The 27,116-nt window shown below is 56.9% G+C and overlaps 2 protein-coding genes across 6 annotated transcripts in view; one reads left to right on the top strand and one right to left on the bottom strand.

The window, feature by feature from the left end:
• The window catches only part of CDC42BPB (CDC42 binding protein kinase beta), a 130,478-nt gene extending 118,590 nt beyond the window's left edge, over positions 1 to 11,888 (top strand). For 2 of the 4 annotated variants that reach the window (XM_054449346.2, XM_054449344.2), the window contains 8 exons: positions 512 to 1,108; positions 4,480 to 4,577; positions 4,674 to 4,758; positions 4,857 to 4,974; positions 5,075 to 5,192; positions 6,381 to 6,486; positions 6,618 to 6,688; positions 10,444 to 11,888. In XM_054449346.2, the coding sequence (XP_054305321.1) occupies positions 512 to 1,108; positions 4,480 to 4,577; positions 4,674 to 4,758; positions 4,857 to 4,974; positions 5,075 to 5,192; positions 6,381 to 6,486; positions 6,618 to 6,688; positions 10,444 to 10,575 (1,325 nt within the window). In that variant the 3' untranslated portion in view covers positions 10,576 to 11,888. Of the gene's footprint in view, positions 1 to 511; positions 1,109 to 4,479; positions 4,578 to 4,673; positions 4,759 to 4,856; positions 4,975 to 5,074; positions 5,193 to 6,380; positions 6,487 to 6,617; positions 6,689 to 6,985; positions 8,399 to 10,443 lie in introns of those variants that run through there. The other 2 variants (XM_054449340.2, XM_054449343.2) reach the window with 1 other exon arrangement.
• Positions 11,889 to 13,435: 1,547 nt separating this feature from the next.
• AMN (amnion associated transmembrane protein) lies at positions 13,436 to 22,237 on the bottom strand. Of its 2 annotated transcripts, none has more exons than XM_054449338.2 (12): positions 22,164 to 22,237; positions 21,067 to 21,185; positions 20,917 to 20,961; positions 16,375 to 16,462; positions 15,321 to 15,538; positions 15,038 to 15,175; positions 14,760 to 14,868; positions 14,559 to 14,641; positions 14,212 to 14,374; positions 13,966 to 14,128; positions 13,801 to 13,888; positions 13,436 to 13,718 (listed from the first exon to the last, which is right to left on the bottom strand). In XM_054449338.2, the coding sequence occupies exons 1-12, from the start codon at positions 22,204 to 22,206 to the stop codon at positions 13,614 to 13,616; spliced, it is 1,362 nt and encodes a 453-aa protein (XP_054305313.1). In that variant the 5' UTR covers positions 22,207 to 22,237; the 3' UTR covers positions 13,436 to 13,613. The 2 variants fall into 2 exon arrangements, with proteins under 2 accessions (XP_054305313.1, XP_063508149.1); XM_063652079.1 differs by lacking the exon at positions 22,164 to 22,237 and adding an exon at positions 21,397 to 21,458.
• Between the last annotated feature and the right edge of the window lie 4,879 nt (positions 22,238 to 27,116).

Raw genomic sequence — 27,116 nt, 5'->3', positions numbered from 1 at the left:
CCTGGGGGCCATGTGAGGGCGGCGTCTTCACTGGGGGCCGTGTGAGGGCGGCGTCTTCAGAGGATTTGTCTCAGGGTCCCAGCGGGTTGGGGACAGCTCTCTGGCCCTCGTGCAGTGCGAGGGTCCTCTGGTTCGGAGATGAGCTGGAAGGAGGCCCAGATCACCCCAGGGCCTTGCTGCACGAGGACCCAGGTGGAGGCGCTGCCCAGCTGGAGCCCTGGTGCACTGAGGGGTGTGCACAGCAGCAGAGGCAGAGGAGCCTTCGGACAAGCCCCCGAGGCTGCCCCAAGAGCGCGCTGTGGATGTGTGGGGCAGCTTCTCGGGGGGGCACTCAAGCCGCTGGCTCTGTGGGCAGGGAAGGGGCTCAGGGCTGGGCTCAGGCTGCGCACATAGGAAGGGAGCCCAGGGGAGGGCCACAGAGTGTTCCAGGCAAGTCTTTAGCCAAGGCCGTCAGCCCCTGTGAGCTGCTGGCTGTCCCGTCGGCCTCACGCTCTTGTCCTCCTTGCCACAGTGATCGTCCGTGCCGCTGACTCTAAGAAGGTGCACCAGATCGAGCTTGCGCCCAGGGAGAAGATCGTAATCCTCCTGTGTGGCCGGAACCACCATGTGCACCTCTATCCATGGTCGTCCCTTGATGGAGCGGAAGGCAGTTTTGACATCAAACTTCCGGAAACCAAAGGCTGCCAGCTCATGGCCACGGCCATACTCAAGAGGAACTCTGGCACCTGCCTGTTTGTGGCCGTGAAACGGCTGATCCTTTGCTATGAGATCCAGAGAACGAAGCCATTCCACAGAAAGTTCAATGAGATTGTGGCTCCCGGCAGCGTGCAGTGCCTGGCGGTGCTCAGGGACAGGCTCTGTGTGGGCTACCCTTCTGGGTTCTGCCTGCTGAGCATCCAGGGGGACGGGCAGCCTCTAAACCTGGTAAATCCCAATGACCCCTCGCTTGCGTTCCTCTCACAACAGTCTTTTGATGCCCTTTGTGCTGTGGAGCTCGAAAGCGAGGAGTACCTGCTTTGCTTCAGCCACATGGGACTGTACGTGGACCCGCAAGGCCGGAGGGCACGCGCGCAGGAGCTCATGTGGCCTGCGGCTCCTGTCGCCTGTAGTATGTATATGTTTTCTGTTGCATATCCCTGTTGCTGCTTTTCCCACCGACAGTCAGCATGTGTTCGATTTTGCTTTGGTTTGTCTTCCAGTCCCTTAGTTGAGTAGTCACAGAGCATTGGGAGAGGTGGGCCCCATGACAGCCCACAGCAGAGAACACGGTTCAGATCTCACGTCTCAGACCAGCAGTAGGCGGGCTCAGCAATCTGTCTCCCTGAGCACATGGGGCCGGTTCTTCCACAGGCCTCAGCAGAAGACCCCATCGGCAGGCATAGGCCCCTGGGCAGAAGGGCTCGGCGAACCGAGAACGGGGCGTGGCATTCATCTCTCATTTAAAAGGCCTTCCTCCTGATAATACGGAAACTTACACAGTAGTAAAGACAAGCTTGAGGTGTTTTGGTGGCCAGAAAATAATTCACCTCTGGTGTCTAAGTTACAGTCCCTCTAGAGACAAGTATTTTCTGAAAGTGGTAGGAGCTGTTTTTCAAACAGTTGGGTCACTTAATTCGCTTAGTTGATGTGACTTTCTCTGTGAATGGTGGCAATGGGGAAAAGTAGGACCAGTGGACACTTCCCGACTGGCCCGCTGTCCAATTGCTTTTAAAACCTTAAACCGGGTGGAGAGCGGTGGCTCACACCTGTAATCCCAGCACTGTGCGAGGCTGAGGCAGGAGGCTCACTTGAGCTCAGAAGTTTAATACCAGCCTCATCTCTACTAAATAACAAAACATGGCTCACACCTGTAATCCCAGCACTTTGGGAGGCCAAGGCGGGCGGATCACGAGGTTAGGAGATCGAGACCATCCTGGCTAATAGGGTGAAACCCCATCTCTACTAAAAATACAAAAAAAGATTAGCCGGGCGTGGTGGCGGGCGCCTGTAGTCCCAGCTACTCAGGAGGCTGAGGCCCAGGACGTGGAGGTTGCAATGAGCCGAGATCGCGCCACTGCACTCTAGCCTGGACAACAGAGCGAGACTCCATCTTAAACAAACAAACAAACTAGGCAGGCACGGTGTCACATGCCAGTAGTCCCAGCTACTCAGGAGGCTGAGGCAGGAGAATTGCTTGAACCCAGGATGCGGAGGTTGTAGTGAGCCGAGATCGCGCCACTACACTGTAGCCTGGGAGACAGAGTGAGACCCTGTCTCTTAAAACGGAAAGGCAGCCTTAAACCTCAGAGTCCCTCTGTTTGATCTATCAGAGTAGCCTGTGCCATCAAATCCACAGATCAAGAGGAGGCCGGGAGGAAGACGAGCCAGGCATATGGGGGTAACGGGGAAAGAGGTGGGGAATTACGTTCTCCCTCAGTTACCTGAAGCTAAACCCCTTTGTCTGCCTCATTGTCAGCCTTGCTGAGACGGCACCATACCCAGGGTGTCGTGGCTAGACACCGGGCCTGTGAGGTGTACAGTCAGCTCCACCCACGGGCTTACTGCAGTGTGTCCCGGCTCCATCCCGATGGCCACACCACAGCAGACGTGTGTGGGCAGTGGGGCCGGGCCATGGGCCTGCGGTGAGGTGCAGGAAGGGGCCAGTCCCACTGCCTCAGCACCCCTTGTCCTGGACTCTTCCCCTCCAACACCCCGTCCTCTTCATAGGCAGCCAGCACAGGGTTTAAAACTACACGGGATTTACATTTTTGCAAAGCGTAACATTGAGGAGGACCCAGGTCACTTAGTGCAGTGTATTTATAATCCTGGCCACATGTGTCTGGCATAGACACCTGAAGTTCCTGGGTTCTCTGCCTTGGTGGGTCTCCTCTCGTGCAGGCACAGTGCAGATGCAGATGAGTTTCAGAGCTGGGCAGAAGTAATTCCATCACCTGTAGGATGCAAAACTGCTCATTCTGCACCCTGTGCTAGCGCCCTGCGTGGGTGGCCTCCCTTGCCCCTCCCTGTCCCTTAGGGCAGGTGTCATCGGCCCTGTTGGAGAGGAGGCAGCTGAAGGCCACAGGGGCCACGTGACATGTCACCTCTGTCAGGCTCCAGAGCCCACGTTCTTTTCACTAGAATCTGTTTGACTAGAATTTTTTCACTGGGCATCTGTTTATCACTGAGTCAGCATACTACTTCCTGGTTCCTTGCAAGCGAATCCCCACATACTCGGCAGGCAAGGGCCTTACCAGAAGCCCGTGTGGAGAGAGGTTCCCTGAAGGGCAGTTTCTGGGGCTGCTTTTAACGTGGTTCTCAGAGGCCTCACAGGTGCATCTGAAATGCTCCTTCTGAGACGGTTTGATGACCAGGCCAGTATCTTTTGTCTTTTTTGCAAACCCTGTTTGATTTCCCTTTTTGTATTCAGAAGAAAAGTCCTGATCTTGTAGCCTGTTTGGAATCTATGATAGAAACAGAGCAGAAGGTTTTTAAAATGCATCTTCAGGCAGTGAGGTGTGTCATGATGCAGGATTAACCTTGAACTCTGGAGGCAGAAGAGCCAGGAACGAGCACTGAGCTGGAGCTCTCTTGCTTTTGGGGCTTGCCGCCTCCCAGCTCTGCGTTTCTGCAAGCTGATGGCCAGGAGCCAAGCCACATGGAGGGGCTGTGGGGACAGTGAGCGTGCCACCCACGCAGAGGGACCGAGCAGTGGACGTGCACCGCTCCTCCGTCGTGTGGCACAGCTGTGTCATTACTCTTCTAAACGTGGAGAAAGCCCCTTAAACTCCAAATGGCCAAAGGCTCCACAGTCCTTGGTCTCACACCCTTGGCGCTTTGGGTGGAGTTGCTTCTGTAAGCCAACAGATGAGCAGGTGAGGAGCACAGCGCGGACCCCAGAGCTCCCTGCAGGACGCCCTTACCCTCGCTTGCATATGCCCTCAGACCAGGCTGCACAGGGGCTTCCCACGCCCCCATAGCACGGGTTCCTAGGGGTCTAGGGTCGTTAGTATGGAGGACAGACAGGCAGGGTTGTTGCCCAGAGGTCAGCAGTGGTTTCTGTGTGGTTTTTAATACCTACCTGGAAACCGGACTTGCCATCTCCTATGGAAGAATTAGCCTCACCATACTGGACAGTCGGCCCCTACCTGAATTTCCAAAGTGTTGAGCCTGAATTAGTAGCTTTCAGGATAATCACATCTCATGAGAGCTAAATGAAAAACCAAACTTTTAAAAGTCACCTTCAATATCTGTACTACAGTATTCAAAATATTAGTTATGGAAGTGATGGTGGAGCATTTAAACGTTCGATTGTGTTTGTTTAAACTTTGAAATGAAGATGAATTCCAGAGTGAGAACGTGAAGTCTTTGGTGACGTGAACCAGCTGAGGGCAGTGCTGCCGCCTCTGCACTTGTTCGAGTGCCAAGGCATGGCCCCCGGCCCGAGGGCAGGTGAGTTCCTGAACCGCTGTGGCTCACCCCGCCCTGCTCCGTCTGCGCTAGGTTGCAGCCCCACCCACGTCACGGTGTACAGCGAGTATGGCGTGGACGTCTTTGATGTGCGCACCATGGAGTGGGTGCAGACCATCGGCCTGCGGAGGGTAAGGCTGTCTCGGCGCCCTCCTGTGCGGGTGGGCTTCTCCCCGTGCAGTCTGTGCGTGGCCGCGCTTACTGTCCTTCCCTGGTTTCCAATCCAGATAAGGCCCCTGAACTCTGAAGGCACCCTCAACCTCCTCAACTGCGAGCCTCCACGCTTGATCTACTTCAAGAGCAAGTTCTCGGGTGAGCCTTCCCCTGCACTGGGAGAGGAGGGAAGGGAAGTCGGAGGGGCGTGTGACCCTGCCGCCGCAGCACCGTCACCGCGCGCTCTGCTTCTGCAGGAGCGGTTCTCAACGTGCCGGACACCTCCGACAACAGCAAGAAGCAGATGCTGCGCACCAGGAGCAAGAGGCGGTTCGTCTTCAAGGTCCCAGAGGAAGAGAGGCTGCAGCAGAGGCGGTAGGAGCGGGGCTCACGGGGCCTGCCGGGCCTCGCTCTAGGGAGGGGCCAAGAGGATTCTTGCATATCCATGAATCTCAAAAGTGTGTCCTTTCCCCAGAGAGATGCTTAGAGACCCAGAATTGAGATCCAAAATGATATCCAACCCAACCAACTTCAACCACGTGGCTCACATGGGCCCAGGCGACGGCATGCAGGTGCTCATGGACCTGCCTCTGGTGCGTGCACGGCCGGGGCGGGGCGGGCAGGGCACCCCATCCCCTCCTCCCCGCTCTGGCAGCCGTGCTGGCTGAGACCGTCCCAAAGGCAGTGCCCGCGAGCCTGGCACTGTGCTCTGCCTGGTGCCTCTGTCACAAAAGCCCATCTCCGCTGAAGCTCTGTTCACCAGCACTTTCCCTGTCACGGGGCCTTGTGCGCAGGCCTGGGGCCGCCCTGGGCAGTGATGCTACAGGTACTTGTGAGAGTCCACCACGTTTCGGCCTGTGAGGGCTTCCTAAGGACGTTTGCCATCAGGTGGTGATTTCTCAGTAACATCTTCGTACGAACAGATAGCATACTTTCTCTTTTTTACTTAAGAAGTATGTTTTTGGCCGGGCGTGGTGGCTCACGCCTGTAATCCCAGCACTTTGGGAGGCCGAGGCGGGCGGATCACGAGGTCAGGAGATCGAGACCATCCTGGCTAACATGGTGAAACCCCGTCTCTACTAAAAATACAAAAAGAAATTAGCTGGGTGTGGCAGCGGGTGCCTGTAGTCCCAGCTACTCAGGAGGCTGAGGCAGGAGAATGGTGTGAACCTGGGAGGCGGAACTTGCAGTGAGCCGAGATTGCACCACTGCACTCCAGCCTGGGTGACAGAGCAAGACTCCGTCTCAAAAAAAATTATGTTTTTTTAGGCTGGGTGTGGTGGCTCATGCCTCTTAATTCCAGCACTTTGGGAGGCCACAGCGAGTGGATCACCTGAGGTCAGGAGTTTGAGACGAGCCTGGCCAACATGAAGAAACCCTGTCTCTACTAAATTACAAAAATAAGCTGGGCGTGGTGGCAGGCACCTGTAATCCCACCTACTCAGGAGGCTGAGGCAGGAGAATTGCTTGAACCCAGGAGGCAGAGGTTGCAGTGAGCTGAGATCGTGTCATTGCACTCCAGCCTGGGGGACGGAGCAAGACTCAGTCTCAAACAAACAAAAAAAGTATGCTTTTTACAGGATTTGACCTGGCCTAAAGTTGCTATTGCCAGTTCTTAGTTCCAGACCGTCCAGAGCCCTTGTCCAGTCCAGAGAGCCCTCCTGGCCCCCATTTTGCTCATCAAGGTCACGAGGCCACAGCCGCCGTAGGTTGCACAAACTTTACAGCCGACCCTGCCGGGTGTCAACCAAGCATGCTCATGTGTTGCTATCTCTGCCCAGAGTGCTGCGCCCCCCTCCCAGGAGGAAAGGCCGGGCCCCGCTCCCAGCAACCTGGCTCGCCAGCCTCCATCCAGGAACAAGCCCTACATCTCGTGGCCCTCATCAGGTACAGAAGCAGCGTGGCCCCTGCAGCCCTGGGGGAGGTGGGGGGTAGGGGGTGCTGGAATGGGGAGACCCCAGGCATTTGATTCCGTTCTTGAGTTTCTCCCTAAGAGAAAAGTTTTCCTTGTTCTGTAGGTGGATCGGAGCCTGGCGTGACCGTGCCTCTGAGAAGTATGTCCGATCCAGACCAGGACTTTGACAAAGAGGTGAGACTTGTCCAGGCCCAGTGCTGAGGAAAAGCAGCCCGAAGATCTGGGGCCCTGGGTGGTGTCACAGCCCTTCTGGAGTGCCCCACTTGCAGTGTGAGGGTGACGGGTGCGGGGAGCATGGGTGGCCGTCCCCTCCTCCAGGAGGCCCATGCAGCAGTCTCTTGGTCAGACCCCAAGCTCCTTGGGGAACGCTGACTAGGGACAGGGCAGTCACACTGCCCCACGAGGAATGGAAGCTTTCCCGCCAACCTGCCTCCTTCCTCTGGACTCCCTGTGTTGTTTTATGTATTTCAGTGCGATACATCAGCAGTCTCTTTGGTCTGGGCTCACCTTCCACATTGGTCTGTCTTCTGCCCTTCCCCTGGGATGGCGCTTGGTGTCAAGAGTGTGGGGACCACCTCCAGGACAAGCCCCACTCTGGCTGGCAGCGTTCTTGTGCGCAGCTCAGCCACACTGCTCTGGCCTCAGTTTCCCCTGTGCGGAATGGGGATGAGAATGCAGTCGAGGGAGGTGGGGAGCTGCAGTGCTGAGGGCTGAGGAGTGAGCTGAGGGCTTAGCCCCTGGCGCCATCCTTGGAGGGAGGGAGGGATGCAGGCAGAGGGGCCATGCTCATCTCTCCACCACACATCTCAGCCCCAGCACTGAGATGTTTTAACGTCAGCTGCCAAACGGACAGGCAGATGCCTTGCACATGTTGCTGGTTCTGCCAAGGTCAGCGTCTCTTCCTCTGAAAGTCCTTTGTCTTTTCCGTCCTTTGTCCATCCTACTCTTCCACCCTTTATTCTGCAGGAGGCCCCCAGCCTGTCTTTGTCTGGTGGGACAGTCACATTTTTGTAGCAAGCACTGCTGTTACTTTACAGAATGCTCCTGAGTTTGAGTTTGTCCGCTGTTTCCTGGTCATGAGATTTGAAGTGTCTTAGGCTGTCACATTATACAGAGGACATGGTGTCCCTCTTAGGGTACTGTGTCCTGAGGCAGCCAGTACCTGTCTTCTGCATGACCTTGTTTGTTCTTTTAAATTTAAGTGAAATTCACAAAACAACTATTTTTTTGTTTTCTTTATTTTCGTAATAATACAGAGGCAGGGTCTCACTTTGTTGCCCAGGCTGATCTCCCAACTCCTGGGCTCAAGCTATCCTCCTACCTCGGCCTCCTAAAGTGCTCAGATCACAGGCGTGAGCCAGCACACCGGGCCCAAAATAACTACTTTAAAGTTACTTTAAAGTTTAAACTACTCAGTGACATTTAGTACATCCACAGAGATGCACAGTCACCACCTCTTTCTCATTCAGAAACATTTCCACCCTAGCTGGGCGCCACGGTTCACGCCCGTAGTACCAGCTACTAGTGAAGCTGAGGTGGAAGGATCGCCTGAGGAGTTCAAGGCCAGCCTGGGCAGTGTAGTGAAATCTTGTCTCTAAAACATAATAAAAAAGACATTTTCATCATTTCAAAATAAATCCCCTGCCCTTTAAGCACTCTCTCCCCGTCCCTCCCTCCCCTCAGCACCTGGGCAGCCAGTAGTTTTCTGTGATTTCGCCGTCCGGACATTCCGTGGAAGTGGAATGCCCGGCCTCTCATATGGAAATGTGTTTTGGCCTTTTGTGCCTAGCTTTCACCTGGCATACTGTTTTGGGGCTCACCCCCGTTGTAGCATGTATCAGTGTTGGTGTTTCTATTGCTAAATAATACTCTCTTGTATGGATAGACCACAGTTTGTTTTCCCATTCTTCCGCTGAGGCACATTTGGGCTGTTTCTGTCCGTCAGCTGTTGTGAGTGGTGCTGCTGTGAACACGTGTGTGCATATATGTGTTTGAGTGCCTGTTTTCACATTCGGGTTTATGCCTGTGAGTGGGATTGCTGGATTTATGTGGTAATTCTATGTTTAACTTTTTGAGGAACCACCAAATTGTTTTCTGCAGCAGTTGTACCATTTTACATTCCACCAGCAATGTGAGGGTTCTCATATCTCCACATCCTCACCAATACTTGTTCTTGTTTTTCTTCTTTTTAATAGTCGTCCTGGTGGCTATGAAGTAGTACCTGATTGTGGTTTTGATTTGCATTCCCTAAAGACTTATGTTGAGCATCTTTTCATATGCTTGTTGGCCATTTCGGTACCTTCTTTAGAAAAATGTCTACTCAAGGCCTTTGCCCATTTTTGAAATGGGTGGTTTGTCCTTTTGTGGCTGGGTTGTAGGAGCTCCTGGCATGTTCTGAATACCAGGCTCTTGTGAGAGATGCGATGTGCAGATGTCTTCTCTTGTTCTATGGGTTGTCATCATTTATATTTTAATGTCTTTTTTTTTTTTTTTTTTTTGAGACAGAGTCTCGCTCTGTTGCCTAGGCTGGAGTGCAGTGGCACGATCTTGGCTCACTGCAACCTTTGTTTCCTAGGTTCAAGTGATTCTCATGCCTCAGCCTCCCAAGTAGCTGGGACTACAGGTGCCTGCCACCATATCTGGCTGATTTTTGTATTTTTAGTAGAGGCAGGGTTTCACCATGTTGGCCAGCCTGGTCTCAAACTCCTGACCTCAAATGATCTGCCCACCTTGGCCTCCCAAAGTGCTGGGATTACAGGTGTGAGCCACTGTACCCGGCCTAGTACAGCCATCTTAACAATATTTTTACTCCACGAACATGAGATGTGTTCCATTTATTTAAGCTATTTTTTCAGCAATGTTTTGTAATTTATAGTGTACAAATTTTTCCCTTCTCTGGTTAAACTATTCCTAGCTGTTCTTTTGGATGCTGTTGTAAATTGAATTTTTTTTTTTTTCAGTTTCCTTTTCAGTGTGTTCATTTCTGGTGTATAGAAATACAACTGATTTGTGTGTGTTGATTTTATACCCCGTAACTTTGCTGAATTTATTAGTTTTTTGTGGATTCTTTTCTTTGGGATTTTCTATGTGTATAATCATGTCATCTGCAAACAGAGATAGCTTTACTTCCTTTCTAACTTGGAATCCTTTTTATTTTTCTTCCCTGATTGCTCTGGCTAGAACCACTGAATAGCAGTGATGAAAGCAGGCATCCTTGTCTTGTTGCTGATCTTTTTTTTTTTTTTTTTTTTTTTTTGAGACGGAGTCTCACTCTACATGTAGCCCAGGCTGGAATGCAGTGATGCAATCTCGGCTCACTGCAAGCTCCGCCTCCTGGGTTCACGCCTGTGGCTGGGACTACAGGTGCCTGCCACCACACCACGCCCGGCTAATTTTTTTTGTATTTTTAGTACAGACAGGGTTTCACCGTGTTAGGATGGTCTCGATCTCCTGACCTCGTGATCTGCCTGCCTTGGCCTCCCAAAGTGCTGGGATTACAGGCATAAGCCACCACACCCGGCCTGATTTTTGTATTTTCAGTAGAGATGAGGTTTTACCATGTTGGCCAGGCTGGTCTCAAACTCCTGACCTCAAGTGCGATCCACCCACCTTGGCCTCCCAAAGTGCTGGGATTACAGGCGGGAGCCACGGGGTCCGGCCCCATCTGATTTCTTCACTACAGAGTTGCTGTCTTTTGTAATGATAATTACCATGTTATTTTTGAGTGGGGTTAGACATCAATTTGTGACTCTCACCAGCAAGCCTAAGGCCCCCACGAATCGCTGGTGTAGAGCGTGTGTTTTCATAACACGAAAGGAGAAGAGCATTTGCGACAGTTGTCCCTGAGCAAACATTTGCATCCAGCTGGGCACGCGTGCCTCCCCAGGCTAGGGCAGCGGGTGCTCACCCTGCGCTCTTCCTGTTCACAGCCTGATTCGGACTCCACCAAACACTCAACTCCATCGAATAGCTCCAACCCCAGCGGCCCACCGAGCCCCAACTCCCCCCACAGGAGCCAGCTCCCCCTCGAAGGCCTGGAGCAGCCGGCCTGTGACACCTGAAGCCGCCAGCTCGTCACAGGGGCCAGGGAGCTGGGGATGGCCTCCAGCGTCAGTGCCAAGACTGAGCGGGCCCTCCAGTGTTGTCCAAGGAAATGTAGAATCACTTTGTAGATATGGAGATGAAGAAGACAAATCTTTATTATAATATTGATCAGTTTTATGCCGCATTGTTCGTGGCAGTAGACCACATCTGTTCGTCTGCACAGCTGTGAGGCGACACTGTTCCGTCTGCAATGAAGGACCCCCATACAGCCTGTCTCCCACCCCTGACAACCCGAGAAGGCATATGGGGCCCTGCCAACGCCACTTCCTCAGCAGAAACCCGTCATGACGTGGCTGCTTCGGAAGCAGACATCTGGGGACACAGCCTCAGTACCCAGTCTTTTCCCTAGTTCCTGAAACTTTCCTAGGACCTTAGGAGAATAGTAGGAGGTCGTATAGCATTCCCAGTGTCACTAGAATTTTGAAGACAGGAAAGTGGAGGTTAGTTTGTGGCCTTTTTTTCATTTAGCCATTGCATAGTCAGCTGCAGAGGTCCTGCTGACCACCTAGTCATGGACAGAGACCCGGGACCAGTGACACCCTGCGTCCCTGTGTGCGTTAAGTTCATTCTGGGTCGCAGCCATGAAGTGTCACCAGTATCTACTACTGTGAAGTCAGCTGTGCTCTCTGCTTTCTACTCGCTTCCACGGCTTCCGCCTCCTGCCATAAAACCAGCGAGTGTCGTGGTGCAGGCAGGCCCTGTGGCCTGCTGGGCTGAGAGAAGTCAGAGCCCCAGGGCGCCATGAAGCAGCCACTGGGATACCCCACCCCACCCCACCAGTCTTGCCCCCGCATGGAGCCCCCGTGATTAGTAGCCCGTATGATCACGTAGACCCACCCAACACACTCCTGCACACTGGCCCCGGCCCACGGCGCAGCGATCCCGTGCGCGTGGATTTCACCTCACCCTTCTTTGTACCAGATGTTGAGTGACCAGCTCTGTGGCCCTGTGTCGTCAGAGGCTTGTGATTAACTGTGGCGGCAGACACAGCTTGTCCACAGCTTGGGCCAGGCTTCCCCTGTCCTCCCACCAGTCGGCTGCTTGGCAAGGCTGTTCAGGACGTGCACTTCCCCAAGTCAGCACTGAGTGGCCCAGCAGCGCCTAGCCCTGCCACCCCACTGCCCTCCTGGGCCTTCTGCTGGATGGGCACCTGGGGGGTTCTGGTTTTTACTTTTTTAATGTAAGTCTGAGTCTTTGTAATTATTGAATCGTGAGAACATTTTTGAACAATTTACCTGTCAATAAAGCAGAAGACGGCAGTTTTAAAGTTCCCAGTGGTCCGTCTGGATGTGGTAGCATGTCACCCGTGTCTGGGCCCCAGAAGTGTCTGAGCTCCAAAAGGCAGTGAAGGAGCCACCTTGCCAGCGGAAGCTATTCGCCAGCGGAAGCTATTCGCCAGCGGAAGCTATTCTGGGTAACTCTCGGAGGTCACACAAAAGGCTGCTGTTGGGGTGTTCAGCCCAAGCAGAGGGCATCCTTGGGGCAGGAGTGAAGGGTGGAGGAGGGCAGCGTGCCTGTGAGACCCAGCCAGGCAGTGCCAGGGCCCCAGGAGGGAGCTGCCCTGGAGGGTCTGCCTGTCCACACCCATACACGCTAACCCCGCCAGCAGCCCCAAGGGACAGGATGGGGCAGGCCAGAGGCCCCAGGAAGAGGCAGGAGCTCTCGGGGAGGCCTGGGCCAGGGTGAGTGGTGCCTGGTTGAGGGAATGCTCGGAGTCAGTTTCCTGAGTTATGCAGGGAGTTGGCTTCTATTTGCCACTCACTGAGACCTAGTTGTCCTTGGTAAGACAAGGGCAGTGACGGCCCCTGCAGAAGAGTGCGGACCTGGGAGAAGACTGCAAGCCAGGGCAGGCAGCCCAGCACCCAGCGGGGACACTTGGGACCTTGCGCTCTGTGCCAGGCAGCATGGCCTGGGCTGCTGTTGCAGCAAGCGGCTCCCCTGGAAGCCCAGAACATCTCTCCTTCCACACCCCACACCAGGGGCAGGTCCCTGCCAGCACAGTCGCATCTGTGACGGGTGAGCAGTGGCTGGCAGGTGGTGTCCAGTCAGCTCAGGCTTGCTCTCCAGTTTGCACCTGACACTAAATACCGTGGCAAAAAAGTGCCTGTGGGAGTGTCGGCCACTTTTAAAAATGCTAGATGGTAGCTGTTGGAGCACACACGTGAACTGTGGCGGTCACTCAACGGGACACTGCACAACACCGAGAGTGACTCATTCCAACCACAACACAGACGCGCCTCGAAGCACGGGGCCCTGATCTGGGTTACAGCATGCGTCCTGGCAACTAAGCTGGGCCCCTGGGCAGAAGATTACAAGTGGGGGCCAGGCCATGACTGGGGATGCCGGTGACATCTCCAGCCCCAGATACTGGTTTCACAGAAGTGGTCACTGCCACAGTTGCAGCTGCACACACACGGCCGGGCCCTTGTCTCTGTCAGTGCAGTGGCGCACGCTTGCACGTGGGTGACCCCATATGATCTGCCTTCGCACCCAGCAGCTTGGTGCCAGGAGGGATGCCCACCCCTTTTCCGTCTGCCCCACCAGGCACGGCCTTTGGCTCCCTCCACCCCTTGCCTCTCTCCCACCCCTCCCTGCAGCTCCTCACCGTCCCCACCGGAAGGCGGGAGAAGCCCCACTCCTAGTTCTGGGTTCAACTTCACAGATCTCAGCCTCTGGCCGCCCAGGTGACGACCAGCGCTGCCTCCAGCAGTAGCCAGCTAGACCCCTCCCATGTCCCCCAGTGCGACTGGGGCACAAGGCTGGGCTCCCAGTCCTCATGGGCGGGGCCGGAGGCGGCATATCCAGGCTGACAGCAGGTGCAGGAAACACCTTTATTGAGTAAGGCCACCCTGTCCTTGGCCCCCGGAGGAGGAGGGAAGGAAGGGGAGGTTTGGGGGCTGGACGAGGAGGTGGCTAGCCCCCAGGTCGACTGGGGTCAGGGAGGTTCTGGGGCCAGAGGGGGTGGAGAGCCCAAGATCGACGGTCAGGAAGCCGCTCAGGCCTCGGCCTCGGCCCCGGCGAACAGAGGGTTGACGAAGTAACTGTGGCTGGTGCTGTCTACGGCCGCCTTCGGAACCAGGCTGAGCGGCCGCGGCAGGGGCTGTGGGGTGACAGGGTCAGGCGGCGTTCGGCGCCGAGTCCCGGCCCCGAGGAGGCCCTGGTCCCCCCTCCAGTCCTCTCACCAGCTCCTCGGAGGCCTTCACGTCGAACACCGGGTTGTGGAAGCCAAGGGGCGCTCCAGCCGGGGCCGCCTCCTCGTGCCGCCTCCACCTGAGGGCGTAGCGGGGACGCAGCGTGAGCCCCTCGGAGCAACCCCCAGCCCCACCTCCGCCCCCCGCCCCGCGTACCTGAGCCTCCCCGCGCGGCGCAGCAGCGGCGGCGCCACCAGCAGGACCAGCAGCGCCAGCAGCAGCGCAGCCGCCACGCCGCCCGCCAGCCCAGCCGCGGAGCTGCCCCAGACGTGTGCGCCCGACTCCCGCATGGTCGCTTCCAGGACGCCGAGGGCCTCGCCTGCGACGGAGGGGCCGGCTCAGTCTTCTCCGCGGCGGGGCGAGGCGCGGCGGGGCGGGGCGGGACGGGGCGGGCGCGGTTACCGTTCTCGGCGACGTCCGCCAGGAGGGCCCGGGCCAGCCGCCCCGCGCCGCCTGTCTCGGGCCCGGTCTCCACCAGCACCACCTGGATCTCCGTATCGGCCTCGCGGAGCCGGGACGAGCGTGGCACCTTGGACACGGCCACCTGCAGCCCCTGGTACTGAGGCTGGGGAGGGGGACGGGATTGGTTTGACTCAGCCCCCCGTCCTCCCCGAGCCTATGGGGACGCTAAGGGCAGAGGCAGATAGTGGGCAGGTAGGCAGCCGCAGGGGCCCTGCAGAAGGGGCGTCCTAGGCGGAGGCGGTAGGGCTGGGGTCGGGACGACTCAGCTGCCCGCGCGGCCCCATTACCAGGCCCAGGAAGGTGTCCAGTATCCGCGCCCGGTACCTCTCCAGGTCAAATGCGGGGCCGTGGGTCAGCAACACAACGGCTCCTGCGGCGGGAGGGCAGGGGTCAGCGCCGTGGATCTGGGCCCGGCAGGAAACTGAGGCGGGGGGCGAACCAGGTACTCCAGGCCTTCCCAGCAAGCAGGGCCCGGCCGGGGCGCTCACCACAGAGGTCACAGCACTGCCCCTGGGGCCGGAGGGCGCTGTGGCAGGCGGCCTGGGGGCAGCGGCCGCCCAGGGGCTGGAGCAGGGCCGCGCAGATCCACGGCTGCGCCTGGTGCGAGGGGCGGTGGTCAGCGCGGAGGGCCAGAGCGGACCGCAGCGAGAAGGGCGGTGCGTCCGAGAGGCAAGCCGGCGAGAGACGGTGGGAGCGCGGCGGCCCTGTTCCGGGCACAGTCCCGACCCTCACGCGTCCCCCGAGACTCCACTGCGGCCTCGCTCACCTCCGCGTTGCCGCAGACGCAGCCCGACGGGTCCGCGCAGTCCTCGGGGCCCACGCTTAGCGCGCCCGGCCCGTGGAAGCGTAGGCGGCCCGCGCGGGACGCCAGGAAAGCAGCCAGGTCCTCGTCGCGCGTGAACGTCTGCGGGCAGCCAGGTCCCCACCGGAGCCAGCCCGAGGAAGAGACATCATATGAGTGCTCAGACCCAACGTGTGCAGACCAGGAGGGGCGGGGGCGGGCCGAGGTGGGGAGAGGGGACCCGAGCCTCCCGCCCCTCAGTGCTCACCCGGCCCAGAGCCGAGATGCTGCGGACACGCACGGGGCTAGCGCCAGGGCCGAGCCCCACGCGGAAGGAGGCACTAGGCGGAAAGAAGACGTCGTCGTGGCGGCAGGGCACGCGCTCGGCGTCCACGAAGAAGAGGCCAGGTGCCTCGTCCCCAGAGCGCCACAGGTGCGGGTCATGCCAGGAGAAGCGGTCAGAGTCGCGGAAGACCGCAGGTTCGCCTGAGCAGGGGCACATCCCTGAGCTCCACGGAACAAGCCCCGCACCACACCACGCCACGCCTCTGAGAACGACCTCCCAAGCCCCGCTTCGGGACACTTCCACCACTCCCTAAACCCCGTCCCCGGAGGCGCCCTTCCTCCAGTCCTTGCTCCCTCCAGTCCTCGCTCCCTCCAGTCCTCGCTCCCTCCAGTCCTCGCCCCCTCGACTCGCCTTCCGTCCGGGCCAGCCCCCGGACGCGCCTTCCCTCCAGTCCCCGCCCTCGGACACGCCTTCCCTCCAGTCCCCGCCCCGGACACGGCTTCCCTCCAGTCCCCGCCCCGGACACGCCTTCCCTCCAGTCCCCGCCCCTAGGCGCGCCTTCCCTCCAGTCCCCGCCCCGGACACGGCTTTCCTCCAGTCCCCGCCCCCGGACACGCCTTCCCTCCAGTCCCCGCCCCGGACACGCCTTCCCTCCAGTCCCCGCCCCCGGACGCGCCTTCCCTCCAGTCCCCGCCCCGGACACGCCTTCCCTCCAGTCCCCGCCCCGGACACGCCTTCCCTCCAGTCACCGCCCCCGGACGCACCTTCCCTCCAGTCCCCGCCCCGGACACGGCTTTCCTCCAGTCCCCGCCCCCGGACACGCCTTCCCTCCAGTCCCCGCCCCGGACACGCCTTCCCTCCAGTCCCCGCCCCCGGACGCGCCTTCCCTCCAATCCCCGCCCCCGGACGCGCCTTCCCTCCAGTCACCGCCCCTGGGCTCGCCTTCCCTCAGGTCCCCGCCCTTGACACGCCCTCCCTCCAATTTGCGCCCCTGAATACGCCCTTCCAGAGCCCCGCCCCTGCCCGACAACCTCACCCCTGCCACAATCCAGGTGCGAGCCCACGTCTGAGACGCCGAATCCGGCTCCTGAAGCCAGGACGAGTTCCCCATCCAGCGGCAGGAGCTGCAAGAGGCATGGGCTGAGGCGGGCCACGCGGGGGTCCGGGCCTGCTCCGCGCCCACCCCGCCCCTAGTCCCCTGGGACGAGAAGCGAGACCCTGTGCACGGAAGGAGCCCGAGCAAGCTCAGGCCCGGGGTCCTCGGCCTGGCTGAGGCTGGCAGAGGAAGCGGATCTGGCCTGGGAAAGATGGGGCCGCGTGTGCAAGGCCCCGAGGCGGGCACAGCCCAGTGTCCTGTCCCTGAGCTGGAGGTCTCACAGGCCAGGGGCAGAGCCCGAGCCGGGGAGCGAGACGGAGCCGTGGGGAGTCTGGGGCAGAGGTGACTCTGGCCAGGGCCTGTCGCCTCCCCCATAGCCCCTTGAGAACGTGCACAGGCCCAGGGCTCCCAGGTTCCAGGAACTAAAGTTTCAAAAGCTGCCCGGCCCCTGGGGAGTCAGGCTGCGCTGTTGGTGTGTGAGGGAGGGAGGGAAGAAAGGAGGGAGGGAGAGGCTGCATCTGGGGGCCAGGGGTGCAGGAGGCAGGGAGTGTAGCGGGGCGGTGGAGTTGTTGCCCCTGCTGTTTCCTGGGCCTGGGCTGGGCCGTGCAGCTCCCTCACCACAGAAGTGGGGCCACAGCCCAGGTCTCGGGTGTCAGCAGAAATATGGGGGGTCTGACCGGCCGCCCCTCGCTCCCCCTCTCCTCCAAGTGCCAGGACCTTGGCCTCCTGCCTTCTTGCCTCTGCACTTCTCCCTCAGGGGCTGAGGGTGAGCGCTGGGCCAGGGCAACCCTTGCTGCCAGTTTATGAGGGGCTCAGCACAGCAGGGCGTGTCCACCCAAGGCAGGACCCACTCTTCGGCCCTTCCAGGAGCACTGCACCTGAGCAAGAGGCCAACACCCCCAGCGACGTGAGGTCACACTTCAGTTCCGTGCACACCTGAGGGTGTGGCACTGCCAGCAGGGCAAGTCCACCCACAGATGCAGAGGTGGAGCCATAGGGACGGAATGTGTCATAGCTCAAAGCGCCTCAGGAACCGGGGGGGGGGGGTTCCCAGGAGGAAGCATACCAAGAACACCGTTTTTTAAAGAACGAAGGGGAAAAATATAAACGTAACATAATAGTTGAACAGACGAGCACAGTAGGTAAGGCCAGGAGTTTGAGATCAGCCTGGTGAGAAATATAGTGAGACTCCATCTCTACAAAAAATTTAAAAACAAAAAGAGGATGTAATTTTTAAATATAGGGCAACATTTATAATAGAAACCAAACCTAAGGCCAGGAGCGGTGGCTCATGCCTGTAATCCCAACACTTTGGAAGGCCGAAGTGGGCATATCACTTGAGCCCAGGAGTTCGAGACCAACCTGGCCAACGTAGTGAGACCCCCCCCATCTCTACAAAAACTACAAAAATTAGCCAGGCGTGGTGGCACAAGCCTGTAGTCCCAGCTACTTGGGAGGCTGAGGTGGGAGGATTGTATGAGCTCAGGGAGGTCAAGGCTGCAGTGAGCCGTGATTGCACCACTGCACTCCAGCCTGGGCAACAGAGTGAGACCCTGTCTCAAAAAACCAAACTTAACAAAGTATTGATGAATTAACCAATACAATGTAAGACCTCTACAGGGAACACTTTAAGATGCTAAAGAGGACATGGATGACCTGAAATATTTGGAGAGGCCATCCATGCTCTTGAATGGATGGCTTGACAGTATAAGGCTGTTATTTGTCCCAATCAAAATTCCTGTAGTCTCAGCTACTTGGGAAGCTGAGGCAGGAGAATCACTTGAACCCTGGAGGCAGAGGTTGCAGTGAGCTGAGCTCACACCACTGCACTCCAGCCTGGGCGGCAGAGCAAGACTCCATCTCAAAAAAAAAAAAAAATCCAGGGTTTTTTTTGGTGGTGGTGGTGGTAGTTGGTACCTGGCAAACCTACTCTACAATTTATCTGTAACAATGAGATCCACAAAGAACCTTGGAGCAGGAGTGAAGGGGATGGATATTAAGCCATCCTGCAGAGCCACAGCGCGGATAGTGTAGGGTCGGCAAAGCAGCCTGTGGACTTGAAGACAGGGCTCAGAGAGACCCACAACGCCCAGGCACACAATGGATTCCAGCAATGCTGGAACAAAAGGGCAAGGCGGGGGACGTTGGAAGCTGGACTCACTCTAAGGAGAGAAACAGAGCAGGAGCCCTCGCTGGTGCACGTGCCCCATAGGTACACAGTCGATTACCATTGTGACTGAGGAGCAGACGCGATTCTCAAACGAAACACAAAAAACACGGTTCTAAGGTAAAGCGTTTTGCATTAGGTCGATTAAAATGAGGGTTTCTGTTCAGCACAGGACACTGCATGCAAGTCCACAGTGAGCAGACTTGCAAAGCCTCCAGCCAAGGCAGGGGGATGGGTGGAAGACAGGAGACTCCCCCAACAAGAAAGCAGGCAAAAGGTAGAAATGGGAGGAAGAGCAAAGAAAAGGAAAATCGCAGGGAGGGATGCTCCCAACCAGAGAATTACAAAGTAAGGCACTGATGTGCACGGCCTGTTACTCGGGCACCACCTAGGCAGATGGACGAAGCTGGAAGCCAGGGGTGTGGAGGGCAACATAGCCGACGCGGGCAGAGGATGGGGGTGCTTGGGCGGCTCTGGGTGAATTCGGCCTCTGCAGGCTAGGACCCCGGGGCCACTGTCCCCTGCCCCTGTGCTGTTCCCACCGGCCAATGGGTGATCAGTGAATGAATTATTGAATAGATGAATGAATGAATGGAGTGTTGCCTCCTTTCAGAGCCCAAGTGCTTCCAAAGGAGATCATGAAAGTAAGGAGGCTGGCAGGGGAGGGGAGTAGGGGGAAATCCATGCCCCGGAACCCCCACTCCAGCCTGACTCCTCTGCCCACAGGTCCCCCATCAGCTCCCAGTGCCCCCCTCACTCGGGCTGCCTGGTTGCCAAGGTTATGCGTGGGTTCCGGGGGCCAGGCCACAAGGGGCAACCGCCTCCCTCTCCCTGCCCTCCTCCCGTTTCCCGGGCAGGAGCGTCGCTGTCTTGCTGTGGGTGCCTTCCCCAGTGCCTGGCAGCTTTTGGGTTAAGGCAGCTTTAGAAAACCTGAAGGAATGAACCAAGCGGCCCTGGGGTGGAAATGAGGCCCGTGGTCCCTGACCCTGCATGGGGCAGGAGTGGGTCAGGCCAAGCCCATTGAGCCATCCTCACCACCCGCACACGCAGGGGCCCCAGGCCTGGACCCCACATCCGGAGCCGACACCCCGACCCAGCTCACCAGTGACCCTCACTCAGGAGTGACTGAGCTGGCAGGTGTGCAGGTGACAGGATGAGGACGCAGCCCAGGAGTGGCTGTGAAGGGGCTGGAAGGAAGCTTTTGCCCAGAGGCTTGGCCTGCAGGCCCCACAGTCACCCTGGAAGCTGGTGGGCTGCCGCTGCAATGCGACAGTGGCCACGGAGGATACTCAGCTGAGTGGGTGGGCTGTGTGCCAGTGAAGCTGTATTTACTGTCGCTGAGGTGTGAATGTCATAGATTTTTCAAGTGCCACAAAAGATTGTTGTTTTTTTCCCCAGCGATTACAAAGTGTAAAAACCGTTCCTTGCTCCAGCCGTAGGGGCTGCATTTGGCCTGTAGTTCTCTGAACTCCACCTTAAACAAGGAAATTCCCTTCTTTGGGGCCTTATCAGAGCCTTTAATACGTGATGAAGCTCCAGGCAAGTGCAGGCTGCAGCATTTCCCAAACTTACCTGCTCATGTAACCCGCTTTCCTCCCAGTTCCCATCATTTTCTTGGAGTGTTGTGTGAAGCAGTTTGAGAAAAAGGTCCCCTAAGGCAGCAGTCCTCAACCTTTTTGGCACCAGGGACCAGTTTTGTGGAAGACAGTTCTTCCATGGACTGATGGGGGTGGGGAAGGTTTCAGGATTAAGCTGTCCCATCTCAGATGTCAGGTACTTAAGGAGTGCACACCCACCCAGGTCCCTCGCTGGCGCAGTGACGATAGGGGTCCCTAGGATAATCTGATCTGATCTGAAGGGAGGCAGAGCGCAGGCAGGAGTGGGCTCACCTCTTCCTGGGCGGCCGCTTCCTAACAGGCCAGGGACCCAGATGGTGGGTAGAGGGGGGTGTTGGGCACCCTTTCCGTAGTGTTCTAAAGGTGGAGCTTTAGGCACCAGGACAAGGCAAGGCTTTGGGGGAAGGGCGTGGAGCAGGTGCTTCCTGGGAAGACCACCCACTGCTGGGCATCAGAAGGGCTGTGGGGACAGGGGCGCCTCCCACCCCTCCAAGGGCACAGCCTGGCTGGGACCATGGGACCAAGCTCCCCTAGGTTCCCCCCCACTCCCTGCCTCCTAGAATATTCTCCAGAGGCCAAGTCCCAGTCCTGCAGCGCCTCCATGCCGGTGGGGTCCGCCCTCAAGGCACAGCAGTCCCTGAAGGAGCTTCAGAGACTCTGTGAACCCCCAGCCCGATGGCAGCAGCAGCCCCGCCTTACCATGTCTGAGACGGCGTGACCTTCTCGCACCAGGACTGACACCATCTGCAGGAAGAAGCTGCCTCAGCTGAGCGGGGAGCAGCCCCCACCCGGGCCACGCGGTCTCAGGGGTCCAGGCCCATCACCGACCCCGCCAGTGCTCCCAGGCACCTTGTCCGCCGGGAACTCAACGGCGCCGCCGGCGCACGGGGTGCGGTTCTGGCTCCAGTTGGCTGCGACGTCGAAGTCCGTGTTGGGGACCCAGAGTTTGGAGGCCGCCTGGGTCAGTGCTGGAGAGGAGGCGACTGAGTGCCCGCCGTTCTCGCCGGGATGCTCCCTCTCAGGGAAGGCCACCCACCCAGAGAGGTGCGGAAGGTCCGCGCGGATCACCCGGAACGCATAGGAACCGCATCCCCGGGGGCCCAGACCCAGGCCCTGGTCCCTCCCGGCCAGATTGTGGGCGCCCTGCCCGGGTGCTCTCCAACGGACTTGTACTGTTACCTGCAGAGCCCGCTCAAACCTGCCCTACAGGACGCCCGCCTAGATCGCCTCCCGGCACTGCCCCCAGTTTGCCTGGCGCTGGAGCAGAGGACAGCGTTGTTAAGGACAGTGACAACCGGGGCATGGAGGAGGATGGGGCAGCGCAGACCTCTTCCTCGGCCTTGGAATCAGGAAGGCTTCCCGGAGGAGTCCTACCTGGGCCGGGAAGAGCTGCGACAGAGCGCAACCCAGTATGAGAAGTAATAAGGGGCTGGGGGCGGCAGGACCAGGTCAGGCCGGCCCTGAATGTGGTGGGTGGGGTTGTCCTGAGGGAGCCGCGAGGGGTTTAGGGAAGGGGGCGCCAGGGACTCGCGCCGGCCTGGTGTGAAGGCGGAGGAGGGCTCAGTGCTCCCTTGGGGACCGGGAAACTGAGGCAGTTTGCAAGCCCCGCAGGCGCACACTCGCTGCTCTCGGCAGGTTCTGGGGACCGCGCCCATTTCGCAGTCGGAAAAACCGCGAGGGCAGGAGCCGCCGGAGGCCGGGGCTGGCCGAGGTTCCCGGACCCCCTCCTCTCCTCTCCCGCACCGCCCGATGCACTGGCCGCGCACTCCCGGGCTGCGCACTCGCCAGACGAGGGAGGCAAGGCCGAGTTTCACGCCCCCAACCCTCCAAAGCCCTCGCTGCCCACTCCTCGGAAGATCTTCACCCTCCAGATCTAGAGGGACCCCGGCCCTGGATCCTGACAGACAGCTGCCGTCCTGGCCCGCACCGGTGTGGCCCCGGCTCACCGCAGAGCTGCAGCCACAGCAGGACCCGGCCCAGGGCGCCCATCTCGCCTCTGCTCCTTGCGCCGACCAGGAGACTTTGCCCCACTGGACCCACGTGACCAGGCAGGTCGGGTGGGGGCACTGGGGTCCGTTACACATTTACCTCCAGACCCGCCCAGGGCCGACTCTTCAGGCCCCTGAGAGGCACCTTCTCAGCCTCTCCTTACCCGCCCCTTCAGGGCCTGGACACCTTAGGTTCTCGGGAAGAAGGGCAAAGAAGAAGGGCTTGGCGAGACTGACCTACCCTGTAAAATGGGTGTCTTGCCGGGAGGGGGAATAAACGACCTTTGAATTCACCCCTTTCTCTGTCCTGTGTGCTGCTAGGGCTGAGCTAGTCTGCTCACCATTGGAACTGGGTGTCCACTTCTCCACGCAGTGCCCCTCTCCCATGGGTTGTGGATAGTGGTTGGATGATAGGAGGAAGATACTGGATGGAACACGGTATGTGGATGGTATAGGAGGGTGGATTGTGGATGGTGGTGAAGAGTAATGATGGTGAGTAGGGGACAGCTGTTGGACAGCAACATTGATGGTGCACAGCATATGGACGCATGGCGGGTGAATGGTTAATGGTTGACAAGGGGTGGATGGTGAGTGATAGAGGGTGGATGGGTGATGAATGGATGGATGAGGATGGTGAGTGAAAAATGAATGAATGGCCGGGCGTGGTGGCTCATGCCTGTAATCCCAGCACTTTGGGAGGCTGAGGCAGGCAGATCACGAGGTCAGGAGATCAAGACCGTACTGGCTAATGCGGTGAAACCCCGTCTATACTAAAAAAATACAAAAAAATTAGCCGGGCATGGTAGCAGGCGCCTGTAGTTCCAGCTACGTGGTGGGCTGAGGCAGGAGAACGGAGTGAACCCGGGAGGTGGAGCTTGCAGTGAGACGAGATCGCGCCGCTGCACTCCAGCCTGGGCGACAGAGCAAGACTCCATCTCAAAAAAAAAAAAGAAAAATGAATGGATGGTAATCAGGGAATGGTGGATGGAGAATGGCATAAATGGATACATGGCCGACAGATCATAAAGAGTGGGTGTTGGCCGGGCACGGTGGCTCATGCCTGTAACCCCAGCACTTTGGGAGGCCAAGGCGGGCAGATCACCTGAGGTCGGGAGTTCGAGACCAGCCTGACCAACATGGAGAAACCCCATCTCTACTAAAAATACAAAATTAGATAGGCATGGTGGCACATGCCTGTAATCCCAGCTACTCGGGAGGCTAAGGCAGGAGAATCGCTTGAACTCGGAAGGCAGAGGTTGTGGTGAGCGGAGATCGCACCATTGCACTCCAGCCTGGGCAACAAGAGTGAAACCCCATCTCCAAGAAAAAAAAAAAAAGTGGGTGTTAAATGGTGGATGTTTGGTGAGTGATGAATGCTGAATGGATGGATGGTGGATGGTGAATAGGTAGATGGTAGATGGATAGCTGGTGGATGATGGTTGCATAAATAGTGAATTGTGGACGGAGATGGATGGTGGATAGTAGATAATGGGTGGACAGTAGATGGTGGATGGGATGATAAATGGATGGGTAATGGATGGTAGATAAGTAGATAATGGATAAATGGTGGATGATGGATGGTAGGTGGATGATGGTTGGTGGGTGGTGGATAGTGGACAAGTGAATGGTGATGAGTAGATGGTGAATATTGAGTGGATGGATGGGTGGCAGATGGTAGATAGTGGATGATAGATGGTGGATGGTAAGATGAATAGTGGTTGGTGGATGGTGGGTGGATGGAAGGATGGGTGGTGAATGAGTGAATGGTGGATGGTGAATAGGTGGATGGTGAATAAGTGGATGGTGAATAGGTGGATGGTGGATGGTGGATGGTGAATGGCGGATGGTGGATGGTGGATGGTGAATGGCGGATGGTGGATGGTGGATGGTGATGGATGGGTGGTGGATGAATGGATGGATGAATGGCGAATGGTGGATGGCAGATTGTGGATAAGTGGATGGTGGATGGATGGATGGTGGATGGGTGAATGGGTGGATGGATGAATGGTGGATGGTGGATAGATGGGTGGTGGATGGTAGATAGTGGATGAGGGATGATAGATGAATGGTGGATGGTGGATAGATGGGTGGTGGATGGTAGATGGTGGATGAGGGATGATAGATGAATGGTGGATGGTGGATGAGTGGATGGCGAATGGGTGAATGGACATATAGATGGGTGGATGGATGGATGGTGGATGGTGGATGAATGGATGGCGGATGGTGGATGAATGGATGGCGGATGGTGGATGGTGGATGTGTGAATGGGTAGATGGATGAATGGACGGTGGATGAGTGAATTGCGGATGATGGATGAGTGGATGGTGGATATGTGAATGGGTAGAGGGATGGATGGATAGATGGATGGTGGATGAGTGAATGGTGGATGTGTGGATGGATGGTGGATGAATGGATGGTAGGTGGTGGATGGGTGGATGGTGAATGTGTGGATGGATAGATGGTGGATGGATGGATAGTGGGAGTGGATGGTGGATGGATGAACGGTGGATAGATGGATGGTGGATGTATGCATGAATGGACGGTGGATAAATGAATGGTGAATGAATGAGTGGTAGATGGATGGATAGTGGATGAGTGGATGATGGATAGGTGAATGGATGGATGGAGGATGGGTGAATGGTAGATGGATAAGTGGGTAGATTGGTGGATAGATGGATGTTGATGATGGATGGTAGATGGATGGAAGGTGATGGTGGATGGTGAATGGGGATAGATGGGTGGTGTGTTATGAATGGTGGATGGTGAATGGGGATAGATGGGTAGTGCGTTATGAATGGTGGATGATGAATGGGGATAGATGGGTGGTGCGTTATGAATGGTGGATGGTGAATGGGGATAGAAGGGTGGTGCGTTATGAATGGTGGATGATGGGTGGTGGGTTGAAAGAGGATAGTATTTTGTAGAAGGACAGTTGATCAATAGACAGGTGATGGATGGTAGATGAAAGTAGATAGTTGGCTGCGTGCGGTGGCTCATGCCTGTAACCCCAGTACTTTGGGAGGCTGAGGATGGAGTATCACTTGAGGTCAGGAGTTCAAGACCAGCACGAACAACATGGTGAAACCTTGTCTCTATTAAAAATACAAAAATTATCCGAATGTGATGGTGCACACTTGTAATCCCAACTACTCAGGAGGCTGGAGCCGAATTGCTTCAACCTGGGAGGCAGAGGTTGCAGTGAGCCGAGATTGTGCCACTCCACTCCAGCCTGGGCGACAGAGTGAGACTCTGTCAAAACAAAAAACAAAAAACAAAAACAACAACTAGATAGTTGATTGTGGATGGTGAATGGGTAAGTGTATGGATGGTAGCTCACAGATGGTGAATTTTATTGGTGGACAGATGGATAGAAGAGTGATTATGGAAGGATGGTTGATGGATAGTAGATGGTAGTTGAATAAAGGAGAACGAGGGAAAGGGCGGACGGTAGCAAAATGAATCATGGTTGCATAGTGGATGGTTGATGGGTGAAAGAGAAATGGTAGCTGTTGAATGGATGTGTACGTATGGCTAGTTTGTTGCAATGCACAGTGGGTGAGAAAAAGTTGTGGATTTTGGATGTAGATGGATGGTGGACAAGACCAAATGGTGGAGGGATGGATTGATGGTGGATGAATAATGGGGAATGAATTTTAGATGACGTGTGAATGGATAGTAGTAGGTAGAAAGATAGTAGGCAGACGGATAAGAGTACAAGAGTTACTGGATATAAATAAATGGGTGGGTGGACAGAGCATGGTGGATGAATTGTGAATGAATGTGGGCTAGGTAATGGATAGATGATTGATAGGGGGTTGGGGGAATGGGTCTGCAGTGAATGCTTGGATCTGCATCATGCACGTTGGAATGGCTGGGTGGTGAGTGAATGGAGGATGGATTTGTGGGTGTTGGGAGGCAGAGAGGTAGAAAGATGAACAGCAAATAGATTGTGCATGATGTCTGGATGATTTGATGATGGGGAGATGAGTTTCTGGGAGGGTGGTGAATTGGTCATTAGGGATTACTGGTGGAGAGATGGATGGTGTGCCTTGTGGACTGGGCAGACACTGGTTGTGGCTGATGGAAGGGGGAGAATGGTGGATGGTTACACTGGGTTCCAATGGCAGGATGGTGGATGAGTGACTAGGGAAGGGTGCAGGAAGGATGGTGGAGGTGGGTATGTAGGCAGAGGACTGAGGGTGAAAGGGAAACTACTCAGTCTTGGAGACTTCTGGGGCCTTTCACCCTCCAGGCATTCTTGCACCCCACCCCTCACCTGCACACTCTGCCATGAGCACCCCTTTGCTTGGCCTGGTATTTGCTTCTTTCATGAGTGATATGGTGCATCCGGGGAGGAAGGAGCCGCCACTTGGGGGAGCTCTGCCTCTTTTTGTGTCCTGGGTGGGCGCCTTGCCTTGACATCTCTAATACCACCAGCATTGCCCCTTACCTTGGAGGGATCGCCTTGAGCAGAGGTCCCTGCGCTCAGTGGCTCTGTGGTGCTGGCCCAGCCTAGGACAGGGAGGGTGGGTCCTCATGGTCCTGGAGTTTGGCTGGCCCCTTGCTGGACTCACATGTCCTCAACCGGGAACAAACAGGATATTTGGGGGTCACATCTGTTTTGCCCCTTGTCTTGCTTCTCAGTGGGAAGGAGGCAGTTTGACTGATTGGGCTGCGTTGGGCTTCACCCCTGAGTGTCTGGCTCTGCCCCCCATCCCCGCCTCCACCATAAATGCAGGGAGCCAGGTGAGGCTCAGCAAACTTCACCCCTGGGGCTCAGGGCCACAGCCAAGCCTGAAAGGGCCCAGAGGCTGGGGCTCCCTCTCCTGATGGTGGGGCCTCAGGGGAGTCCAGAGTGCTGGATGGCCAGGACTTGGGGCAGCAATGGAGCCTCTTTGCCCACTGCTGCTC

This window comes from Pongo pygmaeus, chromosome 15, assembly GCF_028885625.2.
Source record: "Pongo pygmaeus isolate AG05252 chromosome 15, NHGRI_mPonPyg2-v2.0_pri, whole genome shotgun sequence".
NCBI lineage: Eukaryota > Metazoa > Chordata > Mammalia > Primates > Hominidae > Pongo > Pongo pygmaeus.
This window is presented reverse-complemented; position numbering and strand designations above follow the sequence as displayed.